Source organism: Erpetoichthys calabaricus, chromosome 3, assembly GCF_900747795.2.
Source record: "Erpetoichthys calabaricus chromosome 3, fErpCal1.3, whole genome shotgun sequence".
NCBI lineage: Eukaryota > Metazoa > Chordata > Cladistia > Polypteriformes > Polypteridae > Erpetoichthys > Erpetoichthys calabaricus.
Genome location: NC_041396.2, coordinates 32,905,271 through 32,924,222, shown reverse-complemented (window position 1 = coordinate 32,924,222; position 18,952 = coordinate 32,905,271). Strand labels below are relative to the sequence as shown.

Genomic DNA, 18,952 nt, shown 5'->3' with positions numbered 1-18,952 from the left:
CTGGCAAAGTATTTTTTTCAGTGGTTTATTAAAATGGAACATCAAGAACCCAACCTACACTCAAACATACATAAACATTCACACATATATACACATACATACATATACTGTACACACACACACACAAACATATATACACACACGTATTACACACACACACACACGCACGCACGCACGCACGCACACACACACACACACACACACACACACACACACACACACACACACACACACGTGGAATTCCATTGTAGCAAAATTCATGGGACAATAAAAATATTTTGTTATAATGTAAATTTCGTTATAATGTAAATTTCACTATAATGAATATGGGGAAAACAGGTAAACTATTGTGACTGGGGACGCCAGCAATTCGCCATCTCTAATGTCGGCGGTGCAAGAACAGTAAACCAAGGGCAAAGCAATTGGTTGTCCTCTGCAGGATTAGGCTTAATGTCTAACGTGCTTGTTGCACGGTGTTTAGAACATTTAACACTGGGCTTTGACATGCTCTTCCTCGCACTCTCCTGGGGTCTCATGCATAACACAAGTGCGTAGAATTCACACTAAAACATGACTTAAGGACAAAAATGGAAATGTGAGTACGCACTAAAAAATTCCAGATGCATAAATCTGTGCGTACGCCAACTTCGATGTTCTTCCGCTCCATAAATCCTAGTCAGCATTAAAAGTAACGCGTGTGCACACGCCTGCCGCACCACCTTGACTCCTCAACGAATTTCACCTCTTTGAATATATAAATCAATATAAATTAGCCCCTTATGTTTTACGTTCTGTGAAAAGACAATAGCAAAAGCACAGGGGAAAAAGAAGAATTTCAGCAAATACCTAGTAGAGGCAAGGAAAAACTTACTATTTGTTGGTTTAAGCAGTGATATAAACAACAAAAGGAAGTTGATCGAGTGACAGAGTGGCGGAGAAACTCGAAAGTTCAAGTTCAGCAAGTTGCACAGTGACAAAATAAATAAGAAATGGTCAGATATCAAAGTCACCGTGAAAAGGAGAGTCTTAGCCCACCGTCTTGAGTGTCATATGGAAGTGTATTAGAGTACAGAGAAAAGAAAAAAACTGGGACACAATGGGGGGAAAAAAGGGCTGAAATTTCCACTTTAATCACGTAGTTTATTTCGTCATTAATGTAGAATGTCATAAAATTCATCTTAAAATTGTTTAATAGTTTCTCAAATTCTATCGTAACTAAAGTAGCACGTTAAATGCTTCGTATTCTATGTGTTCTGAGATGTACTCTTGTGTGTGAATCACTATGTGCTTCTTAAATGGGTTTTCTCTTAATCCGACAGGACACAGAATATATTACATTCATGATGTTACAGCTCTCTGAACAATTTAAATACTAAGATGTAAACTTGACATTTTCATGATGAAAGAAATGAAAGCATGTACAAAACACTGACGCATGTTGGTGCAGTGGTAGCGACGATCTGGGGCCCCTTTCAGAGATTGTTCCTGCCTCCCGCAAGATACTTGCTGCCCCGTGCATGACCCTCAATAAAATAATTTATTGCAGCAGTACTGTCTCTTTCAAACATACTAACCCCCGATTCCTGTTTTTCTTTTCATTCTTCAAATAACCAATCGCCACACAATCAGTTCTGTATAAATCTCAAACCATCTGTAAGCTTAGAATGCCAATTCTTCAAAACTTTTAAGCAACATTGAAATATCTTCATAGTTCATGTTTAATTATTCCATCCATCTATTCATCCAGGGTCACGCCAGTCCCAGCAAGCATACAGCGCGAGGCAGGAACAATATCTGAACGGGGCCCCAGCTCATCGCTACCATTGCACCACCGAGCACTCACATATTTAATCATTTCCAATATACATTATTTAAATGAAGTTAAAAATGTATCTGTATAATGTAATATATATACTTTACTACATTTCATCTTAAAAATGATATCAAGAGCTCCAAGAAGCCAGTCGGCATCATTTGTAAATACGCGCTCTCTTCTATTGAATTCCTTTATTGTTATTATATGGTACAATGAGATTCAATATGAAAATCCTCCATAAACTTATTTTCCTATACAATGGTAAAATAACCAGAACAACAACAATAATAATAGGATAAAAAAACAGTGAAAAATATACAATATGAAAAAGTGACTCTGGTTGTGCAATATTGCAACTGTAATGCAAGTTTACAGTGAGGCAATTGTACTTATAAGTACAAACAGTTCTACCGGGAACACTTGGACTGACTGAGTGCCTTTATAGCTCTTGGGATGAAACTGTTTCTGAACCGTGAGGTCCCTACAGGAAAGGCTCTTAAGTGTTTGCCTGAATGGGTGAGGTTCAAATAGACTGTACCCATGGCTGAGGCAGCATGTGCTAGAAGCTGTTTCCAATATTTCTTCCCACTCTTGACACAATCTGCCGTAGAGCTTTCCAATCAGTTTCCGTATAGCTGTGATTCCACACTCAAGATACAGTGGCTTAAAATACTCTGAGTGGTGCACTGAGAGTAACAACGCTAAAGTGGGTATGGTATTTGGAATAGTTTGGTCATTCAGTGCACCATTATATGGTACAAGGTTGATTACAATCAGATGCCTTGAAGTAAAAAATGATATGCAGTTAATTTCAGTGTATTTGATAAAGACTTGTCAGGGATGTGAATCTAAAAAATAAAGGGAAACCACACAGGAACAGTAGCACTGCTTTAATCAAGGGATTGAGCTGGCGTGAAAATGTGCGTGGCTTTACAGCAAGTTTAGTTTTTATACATCATGATGTGAGCATGGAAGGGCACAAGCAACATTTTTGTTCGTACGCAACGTTTACACATGAGGCCCATGGTCTGCTACAATGGTGATTCTGAGTTGCTGGTGTTCTTCTAATATGAAGATTGGACCTAAACCAGGACAATTGCCCCATGTTGTCACTCCGATCTCATGTGCTTGAGTACTTTAGTAACCCCTCTTATTTTGACCGAAATCTTGATACTTTATTACTGTATAGAGAAGGCAGGTAAAGTGCCTGTATTTTCTTTGGAAAACTGGCCTCACCTTCTTGTCCGTTGTGCAACTATGTGACCCAAGCTTGACAATACCTGTATAAAAAAAGCAGTACTTCTTAAACTGCTAAAAATATTTCATTTGAAAGTGAGATGTTAGATGTAAATTTTTTTTTCAGCATAAGGTGATGCCTTTCTCACTTGTTTTGTTCATCGCAAAGAAAATTTTGAGAAGACCTGTGAAACTCAAACAGTATGGTATCCGCAGACGACACAACTACTCACGTGGATGCTCGCTGGAGCACTGGCGCAGAATTCGGCTATGTGTATGATGTCACGACCTACGTTCTTGCCGAGACTGCCCGAGGCCGGAGATTTTGCAACAGACTGTCGCTTTCTTTTGGTCTAACAAGAAAGAGACAGCCTGTTGCAGGGTTCCCAAGACTTGGCAAAAACATAGCCACGACATTAAGTATTTTTTGTATTAAATTATCATCTTCGGTGGTCATTTATAGTCAAAAAAAACCTCTGTTATACTGAAATTTACATTTCGTTAAAACAAAATCTGTTAAACATGATGTTATATGAACGTTTATCTGGGCCAAGAAAATGTACTTGTTATTCTGAAAATTTCATTACTTTAATATTCACTATAATGGGATTTCACATGTACTGTAAATACAGTAGTTATACATACATATCATATATCACAGACAGACAGAAACACATATACTGTACTATATCTCAATTATTGTTTAAAGTAAAGAACTACTTTGGCTGTAAAAATCTAAACTCATGTGCCTAATAGACATTTACCTTTTTTATAAAATAAAGTGAGTAAAAAGGTAAAGGTAAAGTATTTTGAGGAACACTAAGCGTCACTTGCCAAGCAACTGATTAAACCCTTTCGTAGGAAAAAGAAACACATTAATGAATTTTAAGGTTAAATATAATCAAACAACTTTTAAAGAAATGGAATTCAACCATTCAAACAGAAGATACAACATAATAACTATACAATTATAATAGTATTTCATTTTCAACCACCAAAAAAAAAGAAATAGTAAAAAAAAAAAAAAAAAAAAAAGAGGGAAAACCATACCTGAATTAATAGGAAAATATACAGTACCTGGTCACACACTATAAGATGAACAGTTTAAACATTTGTTTTTAAGGTTTGTCTAAATGACCCACAGGCTTTTATTTATTTATTTTTTTAAGTTTTAAGGAAATCAAACACTCAAGAGTACCAATTAACGTAGTGCAAGTTGGCACATTCTACTGTCAAATAAGTTAAACATAATTCTGAAATGTTTAACGGTTCTTACATTCTTTCAATGAGCTCTTTTTCATCCAAGGCACCAGAAAGATCTCTCTTGTTTCCAAGGACGAGCACCTATATAAAAAAAAAACAAAAAAAAAAAAAAATACCTCATTGGCAAGATAAAGACTGACCATTAACATACAACTCGCACTTCCCTCCAAGCTGTTCAAAATGTTTTACTTCATGCTGCTGGTTGGCGACACTAAACAGTAGAAATCTATAGTGGTACTGCTGTTCAATAATGTACCACCTGATCCTCTCAAATTATTCTTTCAGACACTGTATGAAGCCCCTCATCCAAAGCTTCAGATGGAGTACAGATCAATTATTAATGAGGAAAAAAGTGCATACATTTACCCAGAGGTCATTTCAAGTTGCCAGATGGCAGCTGTAAAAGCACTGATGAGTGCGGCTACCATGTATTTTTGTAGCTCTTGCTCAGAATGCCTGACTTAAGGTTTCCAAGCGTCAAAGAACTCTAGCATAAATTTTAATCTGCTTTCCATGTCTAATAAATAAAATGAAGAGTTTGTCTGATGGCTGGCCAAAGGCTAAATAAAGAATGAAAAAATATTCTGATTTGTTACACTGTAATAGCTACAAACAACATATTAGGGACCTGGAATCACAGTTAAGTGTGTGGATTTACATACAGTGCAGATATTAGTCTCCACTATGTCAATATATTACATATGTTCACTGTTCATACAGGTATATATATTCAATTAACTGGACTGTCAAAGCCAAATCTCAGGGAAAAAAAATCAACACCATGAACAATAAACAGATGAAATTTGAACATTTGTTTGTGACACATCCTTTATATACATATAAAAATAAAATATTATGGGATGCCTGCCAGTCATGCAAAAATCTGCAAACCAGTGGGACTTGAATCTTGAGAGATTATGATGGAACATGTGCAATGGTCTACGTCATTGATGTATTCGGGTCTTGGGTGCTGCTAACAGCAAACCGCGGCTCAGGCACTCACAATGACGGACAGAAAAAAATCAAACACAAGGTGCACACCATCCTGAGAGGAAAAGCACATTGGCAACATGGTCACGAGCCATGGTTAAAAGGAAAAGAGTACATGTGCTGGCTTGCGCCATAGCTCACAGGATCTGTTATTGATGACATGACAAACAACTCTAACAAGAAAGCCACAGCATCTCCATGCCTTCTTGCAATAGCAATGTGCCATTCTGGAGGAGCTGGACTACCTGTGTAACCTGAATCGGCTGCTGGTATCACCTACAAAACTATTCCGCTTTTGTGGGATGTCTTGCTGTTGCCTCTCCAGATTGTTACCAAACAGGTGAAGTTGACTCACAATCGTTTATGCCTCTGAAGCTGACAGATTGATATCCCTGAAGCTTAACTGACCTGGTGTTAGACTGCTATGATGTAAGTGTTCCCTTAATTGTTTTGAGAAGTGTATATATATTATATACTAAATACTATTATCTACTTGGAGAAAAATTATATTCAATTGCCAGGAAAAGACAAGAGTGACTCATGATGACTGAAAGGATATAAAAGATGGAAAAGGAGACAGACACTAAAACATGTAGAAGTAGTGCAGAACACACAAGCAGTAAAACGAAAGTGAACCCACTGGAATCTTTTTAAGGTGAGGCCCGCAAAAATGATAGTGGCCTGGTGATGTGTCATGCTGCCTGCTATTTACCAGCATATAAACAATATAAACAGATTACCTACAACATTAAAATCACCTGCCCAATATTGTGTTGGTCTCCCTCATGCCACCAAAACAACTCTGACCCATCGTTAGACTCCACAAGACCACTGAAGTTGTCTTGCGGTATCTAGCTCCAAGACATTAGCAACAGATTCTTTAAGTCCTGCAAGTTGTGAGGTGGGGCATTCATGGACTGAACTTGATTTTCCAGCATATCTCACAGAAGGTCTATCAGACTTACAGTGGTGTGAAAAACTATTTGCCCCCTTCCTGATTTCTTATTCTTTTGCATGTTTGTCACACAAAATGTTTCTGATCATCAAACACATTTAACCATTAGTCAAATATAACACAAGTAAACACAAAATGCAGTTTGTAAATGGTGGTTTTTATTATTTAGGGAGAAAAAAAAATCCATACCTACATGGCCCTGTGTGAAAAAGTAATTGCCCCCTGAACCTAATAACTGGTTGAGCCACCCTTAGCAGCAATAACTGCAATCAAGCGTTTGCGATAACTTGCAATGAGTCTTTTACAGCGCTCTGGAGGAATTTTGGCCCATTCATCTTTGCAAAATTGTTGTAATTCAGCTTTATTTGAGGGTTTTCTAGCATGAACCGCCTTTTTAAGGTCATGCCATAGCATCTCAATTGGATTCAGGTCAGGACTTTGACTAGGCCACTCCAAAAGTCTTCATTTTGTTTTTCTTCAGCCATTCAGAGGTGGATTTGCTGGTGTGTTTTGGGTCATTGTCCTGTTGCAGCACCCAAGATCGCTTCAGCTTGAGTTGACGAACAGATGGCCGGACATTCTCCTTCAGGATTTTTTGGTAGACAGTAGAATTCATGGTTCCATCTATCACAGCAAGCCTTCCAGGTCCTGAAGCAGCAAAACAACCCCAGACCATCACACTACCACCACCATATTTTACTGTTGGTATGATGTTCTTTTTCTGAAATGCTGTGTTCCTTTTACGCCAGATGTAACGGGACATTTGCCTTCCAAAAAGTTCAACTTTTGACTCATCAGTCCACAAGGTATTTTCCCAAAAGTCTTGGCAATCATTGAGATGTTTCTTAGCAAAATTGAGACGAGCCCTAATGTTCTTTTTGCTTAACAGTGGTTTGCGTCTTGGAAATCTGCCATGCAGGCCATTTTTGCCCAGTCTCTTTCTTATGGTGGAGTCGTGAACACTGACCTTAATTGAGGCAAGTGAGGCCTGCAGTTCTTTAGACGTTGTCCTGGGGTCTTTTGTGACCTCTCGGATGAGTCGTCTCTGCGCTCTTGGGGTAATTTTGGTCGGCCGGCCACTCCTGGGAAGGTTCACCACTGTTCCATGTTTTTGCCATTTGTGGATAATGGCTCTCACTGTGGTTCGCTGGAGTCCCAAAGCTTTAGAAATGGCTTTATAACCTTTACCAGACTGATAGATCTCAATTACTTCTGTTCTCATTTGTTCCTGAATTTCTTTGGATCTTGGCATGATGTCTAGCTTTTGAGGTGCTTTTGGTCTACTTCTCTGTGTCAGGCAGCTCCTATTTAAGTGATTTCTTGATTGAAACAGGTGTGGCAGTAATCAGGCCTGGGGGTGGCTACGGAAATTGAACTCAGGTGTGATACACCACAGTTAGGTTATTTTTTAACGAGGGGGCAATTACTTTTTCACACAGGGCCATGTAGGTTTGGATTTTTTTTCTCCCTAAATAATAAACACCATCATTTAAAAACTGCATTTTGTGTTTACTTGTGTTATATTTGACTAATGGTTAAATGTGTTTGATGATCAGAAACATTTTGTGTGACAAACATGCAAAAGAATAAGAAATCAGGAAGGGGGCAAATAGTTTTTCACACCACTGTATATCTGGAAAATTTGAAGACCATGTCAAGTGCAAAACACTGTCTCAGCTAGCTTGGTCTTCTTCCTATAGCGCATCCTGTTGCCATCTCTTCCCCAGGTAAACGACACCTTCTTCCACTGCTCCATGGTCCGGTTCTGATATTCACCGTGCCAGTTGTAGGTGCTTTCGGTGGTTGACAGGTCTTAGTATTGGCACTCTGACTGGTCTAACGCTACTCAGCAGACTGCAATGTACTGTATTCTGACACCTTTCTCTCATGGCTAGCATTTGACTTTCAGCAATTTGTGATACAGTACAATCGCTTCTGGGGTCGGACCACACAGACTAGCTTTCGCTACTCACATGCATCAATGAGCTTTGGCCACCCATGATCCTGTTGATGTTTCACCAGTTTTCCTTCCTTGGACCACTTTTGGTAGGTACTAACCACCACATACGTGAAACACCGCATAAGACCTGCAGTTTTGGAGATTCTCAGACCCAGTCACCTAGCAATCACAATTTGGCCCTTATCAAAGTTACTCAGATACTTATGCATGCCCATTTTTCCTGCTTCCAACACATCACCATCAAGAACTAACTGTTCACTTGCTGGTTAATATATCCCACCCCTTGACAGGTGCCATTGTAATGAGATAATCAATGCTATTCACTTTGTCATTGTTTTTTTTAATGTTGTGACTGATCGGTGAATGCTGAGTGCCAGGAAATTATTTATTTTTACATTCACTTAGGATGTACTAGAGTATCTGGGGCATATGAGGGTCGGGAAATTGGGATGCGTTATCAGGATGAACAGCTGATGGTCAATTAGTAAGAACAAAAGGAATCAAGACACCATTTGACATAGTCTGGTGGTTCAGTACTGAGAAAATGCATGGCGGTTCTGGTGTTCAGAGCAAACCTTTTGAAGTAAATATAACAAACACTGCATAGGCACAGCCTTTATGCTTGCTCGAGGTGATTATGCATCAGGTTTTAGTGAAAATGCAATTTTATTAGCATTTGAAATGGGCTTAGCATACTTTAAATGTGTTTTTAATGAAAGAGGCAGAAGTATTGTCTATGTTTACCAACCAAAATAAATTTAATGTCCCTCTCCATGAAAACATCTGATTTGGAAAACCAATCAGATTTCAAAATAATCATAAAATTAAAACTTTTTTTTTTTTTTTTTATAAACAAAGAGTGAAATGAAAATATACAGCTATCATACTCACAGGAATTCCCTGAAGTTGTGGTTTGTCTAACAAATTGTGCAGCTCATTCTTGGATGCTTCAATCTTTTCTGGGTCTGCAGCATCCACCATGTAGCTGTAGCAAGGGAAGGGGAAAAATAAAAGATAAGATACAATACAAAAAAAAAAAATTGTGATGTTGTCCATGTGCTATTTTTTCCCTTCAGCATTGGTATACTGCAAACCTATTATACACTATACGGAAGTAGTAATCTGCACATCAGACATCCACGAAACTCAATTTCACACCCAAGCCAATACCATAATAAAGATAAAGAGTTTGTGGATATAGAGTGCCAAATACTCACACAATAGCAGACACGCCACGGCAATATCGTTCCCACATGCTCCGGAATCGAGGCTGGCCACCAATGTCCCACAACTAGAGAATGAAGGAAAAAAGATCAACTTAGGCAGGGAGCAGCAAAATGTCTTCCAAGGCTTGAAATCTTTACTATATCTTTCATTTTTAAACACAAATACAATTTAACATAAAATAACTTCTGTAATGAAAAACATCCTAAAATAAATAAAACATTCACATTTTAAGCATCTGTCATTTCTAATAAGTGCACTGGATTTAAACAGTGCAGAAAAATGAAATGTTAATTTTAAAATGTAAAGCATAAGTGATTTACTCAGTGACACAGTGTAAAATGATGGTGTAAAACAGACCTTTCACCTTCCTATCTTACCCAAGAGGCCACATAATGAACTTTACCAAGACACACTACAGTTAAAGGTAGAAAAACAATGCAGTTTCAGAAATTTGATAATTAAACTAGAAATTAAAAAAGCATTAAAAAGGCAAAGTAAAGTACCTCCATATCCCTTAAGTACTTGGTCCACTTTAGTTAAAAGTTAAAATATTAAAAGAGCTTTTTTTCTATGAATAGCCTGTGAATCATTGAAGCTTGGACTTAGAGCCTCCAGTCCAATAAATGTAATAATTTGGGCTAGATATACCAGAAATACAGCAGAAAGTGCTTCAACTGGTAATACACAAGTGTTATTTAAAACATCCTGAACCTGAAATTGATATCTACAGTTCTGATTTGGTTAAGCTTTTAATGATTAGTTCCTATATACTAAAAAACACAAGTTTCTAATGTTTGTTATTTATAGTGTATATTTGTTTAAGAATCAAGTCAATATGGATACAGAAAACTGCAAAAATCAAGTATCACACTATCAGTGAAGATCCAAAGCTAGAGAACAAACCATCTTTATATACTGTATGCACTCTTGCTTAGTCAATGTATATCAGGAACAGTCTCCTATATGCAGCATAGCCAAGAGATGGGCTGCAGAATTTGAGCTTTCCAGGAAGTCTCTTGCAGTTGACCCAAGGTCTGATCAGCCTTCAACATTGATGAGAGAAGAAAATGATGTCTTTGGGAAGTGAATCATAGTGGAGAATCAAAAAGCAAAGGCACGCGAGATATCAGACACTATAGGGATTAGTTATGGGCCAGCAAAATACACTTTATTATATATGAGCAATACCTGTGCATGTTAAGTGCCCAGAATTTTAACTTTTGAAAAAAGAATCATGGCATGCAATGTTCCATGAAGACGTTCAAGCTAATAAATTCAGAAAATTAGGAATGATTTTATAAATAGTAATGAAACTTAAAAACACAGCTATGATCCTGAGTCCAAACAACAATTAAAACAAGGAGGCTATGTAACACTAAAGGAACACAAGGTCTAAGCAATGTAGGCAAGAAAAAAATGATTTTATAATGTGCACATGTAGTCCATATTGATTACTTGTTTCAGAATAGGCCACGTAACTATCAATAATAAACTTACTTGCTTTAATATTTAAGACAGTGAAGCTGGAAAAAAGCAGGGAGTCTAGTCATCTAGCATACACTTCTGCTTTGTAACGATAAACCACACTGCATAGGTTCTGAATGTTTCTTTGTGAAACTGTGGATTCAAAGAGGTGCCAATCCACCCTTTTAACAATACCTTGTTCAAGAAGACTACCACCTGTTCATGAATCTAAGGAGTTACCACTGTAGATTGTGCTATGCCAAAACAAAGTCATCAAATCAGATACTGAAAAGTGGTTGCACTCATAAAATGTTTTGTGTGTGAATGCTATAAGTGTATTGTATTCATAGGGATAATGTTAAAAAATAAAACTTGTTTGGTTTTACTTGAGGTTCTCTTAAACTAAATTGTAACTTTTTTGCCAGGTACCATAGTTGGTAGGAATTTCTCTTAGTTTAAAATCATTTTTAAAATACATGGTAAGGTACAGTTTTCAAGTGGTGGTAATATTTAAATAGAAACCAAAGTAAAGTGACAGAAAAAATGAATTAATATTTTTTTTTTTAACTACAAATAAATATTTCTGGATCTTAAAGATGTCAAGCTTTAAAAATGTCACTTTTAAAACTCTTATCTGTGCAAATTTTTGTATTTTGGCAAATTCTTCCCAGGTTTGAATGAGGGTATTTTTCCTAGGTATCCCAGTTTTCCCCCTAAATCCCAAATATGTGCATTTTAAGTTAGATGCTGATTGTTAATTGGTGCTAGTGCTGATGCATGTGATGGTCTGGTATCCCATTTTGGTTTGGTTTCTGCCTTGTGCTGGATGTTGCCATGACAGGTTTCAGTCACCTGTCATCCTGTGTTAAATTAAGTGAGTTTAACATAACATTTTCAAACCATCTTTAATTATTTAAAAGGCAATTTTTATGATTAAGATAAATTATCATATTGGAAGTGCTTTCCTTATGTTGAAGTATGTCAACTAAGTGACTGGGGTATTCTTGGCTAACTCTGTCCAAGCTAGGGCCTCACCAAATTCTTTGACCTGACCAACTGTCAATTCTCACGCACCTTGATGGTAACATTGCCCTTGGTTATCTTCCTCATGTTGAATCCAACAGTAGGGATCATATCTTCACTGAACTGACCAGACTAAAAAGAAAAAGGAAGAAGAAAATTAACAGTATATTTGAATTAACTAGATACGTTGCTCTATGCAAACAAACACTGCAAAACTACTTTATAAGGCCACAACCAATAGCATGCTAAGGAACAGACAACACGATTTAAAGCTTTTGCCAATTAGGAACCTGCTCACAGACATTGAAAACCAGTGGTAGGGACTTAAAAAGTGGCTTTGCTCTTTTGATCCAATGCATTAAAAACCAGGCCTCATATGGAGAACCAGACACAAAAAGAGATGCATTTTGTACAGTATGTTGTTTTTCATAACTTTCAAGATGTTTCTCATGTTTCTCAAATACCAGCCTAATAACAGTCACAGTTTTCTTCTCATTACACTAACACAAACAATACACTATGACAGAATCTCTAATGCCAAGGTCCTACACTATTCCCAGGACAGGTCAAGGTTGCAGATTTCTATTCAAGAAAGTAAATAATGTATCAATTCATTTTTATTCACAAATGGCCACAGAAACAACAAAGAAAATTGTGTAACTAAACCAAAAATGTACAGTCCAATCACCTTCATTTCACATTTTTAAATTAGGATTATACACATACTTTATAGAATTACCATTGATACTATACTACACAGAGACCATGCAACAAGTTATTAAAAGAAACAACCACAAGTGAAGCTTTCACAAAAAGTTCCACAAGTGTTTTCTTGTCTGTGATATGTTTCCTTCTAATCTGATTAAAACAACAATTCAAAACCAAAATTAAACTTGTGTTGAGGAGAATACCGTTTGAATAATAAGGCACTACCGAGATGATTAATGAATGTTTTCTACCCTTGACAGACCCTCACGTGGTGGACATGAGAAGAAACTCAGTAAATGAATATTGCATGCATTACTAAAAGATATCCATGAAAGAAAAACACATCCATGACAGTGGAAAGCATGTTGTGGATAAAGTTAAGCAGGCTGCATGTCCAGTTTTTTTACTTAAACATACAGTGCTGCTTTAAAATTTGCAAACACTGACTGTAACAAGTATTCAATTTATAAAATCAAAACTAGATTCTACCTTCCTTAAAGGGTTTAATATCTTCAAATTCCATATATTGCCTAACAGTAGTAGATACACAAGCCACATTTGAACATGAGAAACTGATGGAGGCAACATAAAAAAATAAATTAGTTCAAATAAAATAAACTAACCCCATTATGTTTAGTCAACAAGGTAAGCATAGCCAGATCCAAATTTAATCAGATATAATTTTATCAAACCGAGCAGTCAATTACCAAGATGAAGGCTGAGGCATCTCTACTACGTTAGGCTAAGAAACTGAGTCTTAGTTATAAAAATTAGTGGTGCAACATTATAACAGAGTCTAAAGAGATTTCAGAAAGAATTTAAATGCTCTGTCTGGGCAGAATTACACAATCACCAGAAAATGCTGTGGAATTTACTGTAAGCTATGCTGTTGACAAATGATGATTGCAAAACCATAATGTCATTAATGTGAGTATTTATTTATTTAATGAGGCCACAGCACAAACAAATTTGAAGAAAGTCTGAAAGAGAACTGCTGATCAACATTTATGCATCTCCAGTCCACAATTACATCTAAATGGTAAAACGGAAACTGAAGAACAACATAGTTGATGATAAGAAGCCAAGGAAATACCCTTACTTATATTAACTCTGCAATTGGTGTAACTTGACCCTCATTATCAAACATGGTCACAATTTTAGGGCCATTTTATAAATCGAAGGCTCATCATCCATAGTGTGTGCATGTGTATTTATCTTTCAATTATGTATCCATTTATTTAAAGAGCTTCTGAAAAAGCCACATTTCCCCTTCTGGTTGTTGATTCAGAATGGAATCAAAATATTTTGGAACAGAACATCAGACCTTCTGTCTGTGAAACAATGCAGAAAGTTAATGATTATAAATGTTACAAAAATCTGCAAAAAAAAAAAAAAAAAAAATTATATATATATATATATATATATGTTTTGGAGTGGTTGCACGTAAGCTTAACTGGTGATATTAAATAGGCTCTAATTTAAGTGAGGGTGGTTGTGTGCTCTCATCCAGAGTTGGATCCTGTTCTGTGCCCACTGCTGCTAGGAAAAGCTAAAGCCTCAGTTAACACAGAAATTGGATTACGCAGGATAAAGAATGTTTGGATTAAAGTACATATGTGTCAAAAGTCAAAGCTCAATACAGTAAAAATGCTGTGTCAAGACCTGAAATGGGATGTTCACACAAGGAAGTGAACAAATCTGAGGCAGATGAAACTGTCTTGTAAGGAAGTACATGATTCCTAAAAGCAGATATGAGAAAATGGTTACTAATGCAAGGACATGTTCTCTTGCTGTCAAAGCTGTTAAAGGATATGCCACAACTTACTGAACTTAAGGCTCACTCAGATGTGCACAACAGTTAACTCTTAGTTAGCCTGGTCCAAACCCCCCCAATATACAAATTTTGCACTTTCATTTGGAAGAATAATTACTGTCATAAAGACTGTGCTGTGAGGTGCCGATCACTCAAGCTGGTGATCCTCAGAATCTGGACTTCAGATTAGGTTGTGACTTTGGGTCTGCCAAATCTCTTCCTATAAGAGTTTCTTCCAGTTTCCAATTACATTTGGATTGTGTGGAACAACACTGTACTCATCGACACTTAAAAAAAATTAATATATATAACAGTTTCTCTAAAAGAAAGCTCTACACTTGTAAAAATAATAATGCTTGGTCTCAATGCATTTGTTAATTGTCGTTCTCTTGCCATTATCACTGCAATATCATCCACTTAGTACTTCAGAGTGTGTAGTAACACAATGTGTTCCAACTTTGCTTAAAGACAGAGTTGAGACACTTGTGCAAATTGTTTGCTTCAACTTGCAAGGCTTCATTTAAGTTAACTGATGCAGAATATCTGTATGTTGTAATCTATTAGTTGTTCCCTGAAGAAGGCCCATTTGTAATATTCCAAAATTCCCCCATTTTTAAAAAAAAAAAACAAAAAAAAAAACAGTTTTTGCTAACTCTAAACTTTTAATTTAAACCTTTTCAACATTTTAGGTTATTCATTGCATTTCAACTTATTACATTCCAAGAAAAACTGACGTGTTCTAAAACTTTTCACTAGTAATGAGTGCGAGAATATATATATATATATATATATATATATATATATATATATATATATATATATATTGATATAAAGCACTGCACAGTTATCCATTTCTCTCAGCATTTTAAATGTATAAAATTTACACATGGACTCAGAGGCTGTCTTCTGAGGAGAATTCTATATAAGAAAAAACTAGAACAAGCCATTGATTTTTATTGTATTACTGTAGTCCTGTGTATTACCACCTGTGATGTTCTGAATTCAGTGAACAGTAGTTGCACATTTGGGATATTAATGAAGAACTGACCACATGACGTATTTCTTCATGTGAAGGTTTACGATCTTTGAGAGCAAAAATGAGAACACAGAGGAAGTCATAAAGTTTAAAGCAATTTATCTTGCATTCCCTAAGCAGACACAACCCTAAATCGACCTTCGCACAAGCAGATACTGAACCCATTTACACCAAATGTTAAATAAAGGATGTTTTATAGTGCAAGGCATGTTGACTTGTATTGTCCTGTTAGCTAAAATGCAATTAGCCATCCTGTGCAGTGATGAAGCTACTCGAATTACGGAAGTAATGCCAAATATCAAAATGATGAGATTCACATGACCATAAAAAGTCTGCAAAGGAATCAGTGATTTCTTCGATCAACACCAAACCATTTTAAACACTTTCTACTACCCTTGGGACATCCTGGCTGGTTCAGCAGACAATAGCGGGATATAAAATAATATCAAATTTATAGCCCTAGCCATTACAGGAAACAATACTACAGGGGGCTGAATATGCAGGTCTGAAACTCTGCGACACATAAGCAGCAAAACACAAAGATCTTTGTCCAACATAGGAGCCTAGACATTATAAGCCAACTGCATTATCTCACACAACAAAAACACAATTGGCTTGTTCCCCAACACCATTTTAATGATCAGGTTCAGCCAGTCATTAACAGTAAAATCTACTTTTTGAAATACTGTTAAAATACGTTTTTTTTCTCCTATGGGTTTAAGAGCAACAAAGAATACTACTTAGCATATTTAGGTAATGTAGTATGTTCTACTATTTTTAAAGCAGTGAAAAAAAAGAGTTAACCATAAGACCACTTTCTTGGAACATCAAAATTGACAGCTGGCACTATTAAAAAAAAAAAAAATAAAAATCACAGAATAGGTCTGCATTTTCTTTAAGTACATTTTTTCCAGAATTCTGAAGATGTACAAGTCAGGTGGGCTGGCCACTCCAAACTAGTCAAATATTAGTATGTGAACAAGCACACACTGATGGACTGGTGCCTCATGCCGAGTTGGACCTGCCTTACACCCTCGAAGGATTCTAGCGCACCCCAGCAGTCACTCTAAATTTAATAAGGCAGGTGCGAGAATGGATGGTTAAAAGCTGTAGATCTAAATAATTCATTGCCACATTAGCTGTCAGATAAAAAGATGCAACGATTTTGACTTTTATTAAGGTGGAATATTGTCAATATTACAGATTGCAACTTACCACAAAGTAATTTTTGCTTTTGATAATGGTGAAAAGTACTAAATAAAAATAATATTCTCACAATGGCTTAATCAAATTCCAGGTCTCAAGGTCCACCACCTAACCCAGCAGCAAACAGAACAAGACCTGGACCAGTCCTGGAAAGAATACCAGTCAATCACTGGGCTAATTTTGAACTACCAATTAATCTAAAATGTTAAAATATTTCTGTGACATTCCTATAAAATACTAACTTCACATCCAAAATAATAGTCACCTTTTTGCATACAAACAAGGGGGAGGGGGACTTTATATGTTTACAACAGCTTCTGAATATAAAGGAAAGGGTATGATCCACAGATAGTTTATAGTATGTCTTCTTTCGTCCTTCAAAGGAGAAAATCTCAGGGAATCGAGTCAGTGAAATAAAAATCAGTAGGCAAACATGTTAAAAAGAAACAGCCGGGGCTTAAAGTTGGTGAGGCTGTGAAATTTTCTTTTGGCCTAGTAGCTTTAGCAGCATTTAACAGTATGATGGACTATTAAAAATTTTCATTGCAATGACTTTCAATGGACATTCTGTGAAAATCCCTTTGCCGTTATTTAAGCATTTTGTCATACGCATGCATATACAGTTTCAACTTTGACTGTGCAAAACCATTAAGATTGGGTAAAAAAAAAAAAAAAAAAAAAACTTTTGATGAGTATAACCAACAAGACATAAAGTATAAAAACGGGCTTTATAGCCTGTATATCAAAGATCAGCAAACGTTAAGAACCAACCATTAAACAGACAAAGTAATTATGACTTGCTCACCAGGGGCCTCATGTATAAACGGTGCGTATGCACAGAAATGTTGTGTACGAACGTTTCCATGCTCAAATCGCGATGTATAAAACCTAAACTTGGCGTAAAGCCACGCACATTTCCACGGTACCTCATACCCTGGCGTACGCAATTTCTCCGCTCGGTTTTGCAGACTGGCGGCACCCAGCGTCAAAGCAGTGCTACTGTTCCTGTGTGGTCACCCTTTCTTTCTTAGATCCACATTCCTCATGCGGCTTTATAAATACACTGAAACTAACTGTATATTGTTTATTAGTGTACTGCATCTGATTGTAATTAACCTGCAGCAATATAATGGTCCAGGGAATAGCCATAGTATTCCAAATACCATAACTGCTTTAGCGTTGTAACTCTCACTGCATCTTCTTCTTCTTTCAGCTGCTCCCGTTAAGGGTTGCCACAGCAGATCATCTTTTTCCATATTACTCTCACTGCACCACTTGGAATATTTATATCACTGTATCTGAGTGGGGAATCACAGCAGCAGCTGATTGGAAAGAGAATTATCGGTATACAGCATGAAGCAGACGCTGCCTCTGCCACGGCAAAACGCTTCAGAGACTTCCCTGTACGGACTTCGCGGTTTAGAAAAAGTTTCATCCCAAGAACTATAAACGCACTCAATCAGTCCATCAAGTGCTCCTTGTAGAACTGTTTGTACTTATAAGTACAATTACCTCACTGTAAACTTGCACTACAGTTATAATATTGCACAACCTGCGCCACTTTATAAAGCGTGTATTTGCATATTGATGACGATATCATTTTTAAGATGAAATGCAGCAAAATATGTTGATTATATTATACAGATAAAACTTTAATTTCATTTAAATAATCTGTATTGTTAATAATTAAACATGTGAGGGATTGTTCCTGCATTGCGTTGTATTCTTGCTGGTGCTGACGCAACACTGGAAGGATAGACGGATAGTATAATTAAACATGTACTACGAAGATATTTCAATGTTCCTTAAAAGTTTTAAAGAATCGGCATTCTAAGCTTACAAATGGCTTCACGTCTATTACATAGCTGATTGTGTGGCAATTGGGTATTTGGAGAAAGAAAAGGAAGGACAGGAATTGGAGGTTAGTACGCTTGAAAGAGACAGTACTTCTGTAATAAATTATTTCATCGAAGGTCGTGCATGGCGCAGCAAGCCTCTTGCGTGAGACATGAACAAGCACTGCGCCACTGTGTTCCCATGTTTAATAACATGCTTTCATTCCTTTCATCATGAAAAAGATATCACGTATACATCTCAGTATTTTAATTATTCAGAGAGCTGTAATATCACGAATTTAATGGATTCTGTGTCCTGTCGGAGAAAGAGAAAGCCCGTTTAAGAAGCAGGTAGTGATTCACACACATAGAGCACATAGAAGATCAAATACAGAACAAAGCATTTAACGTGCTACTTTA

The 18,952-nt window shown here is 36.7% G+C and overlaps 1 protein-coding gene across 1 annotated transcript in view; it reads right to left on the bottom strand.

Moving 5' to 3' along the window:
* The window catches only part of arl8a (ADP-ribosylation factor-like 8A), a 35,252-nt gene that overhangs the window by 8,869 nt on the left and 7,431 nt on the right, over positions 1–18,952 (bottom strand). Inside the window, exons 2-5 of the mRNA XM_028796572.2 lie at positions 11,986–12,066; positions 9,438–9,511; positions 9,112–9,205; positions 4,329–4,396 (exon numbers count right to left, since the gene is read on the bottom strand). Coding sequence (XP_028652405.1) covers positions 4,329–4,396; positions 9,112–9,205; positions 9,438–9,511; positions 11,986–12,066 — 317 coding nt within the window. The remainder of the gene's footprint in view (positions 1–4,328; positions 4,397–9,111; positions 9,206–9,437; positions 9,512–11,985; positions 12,067–18,952) is intronic.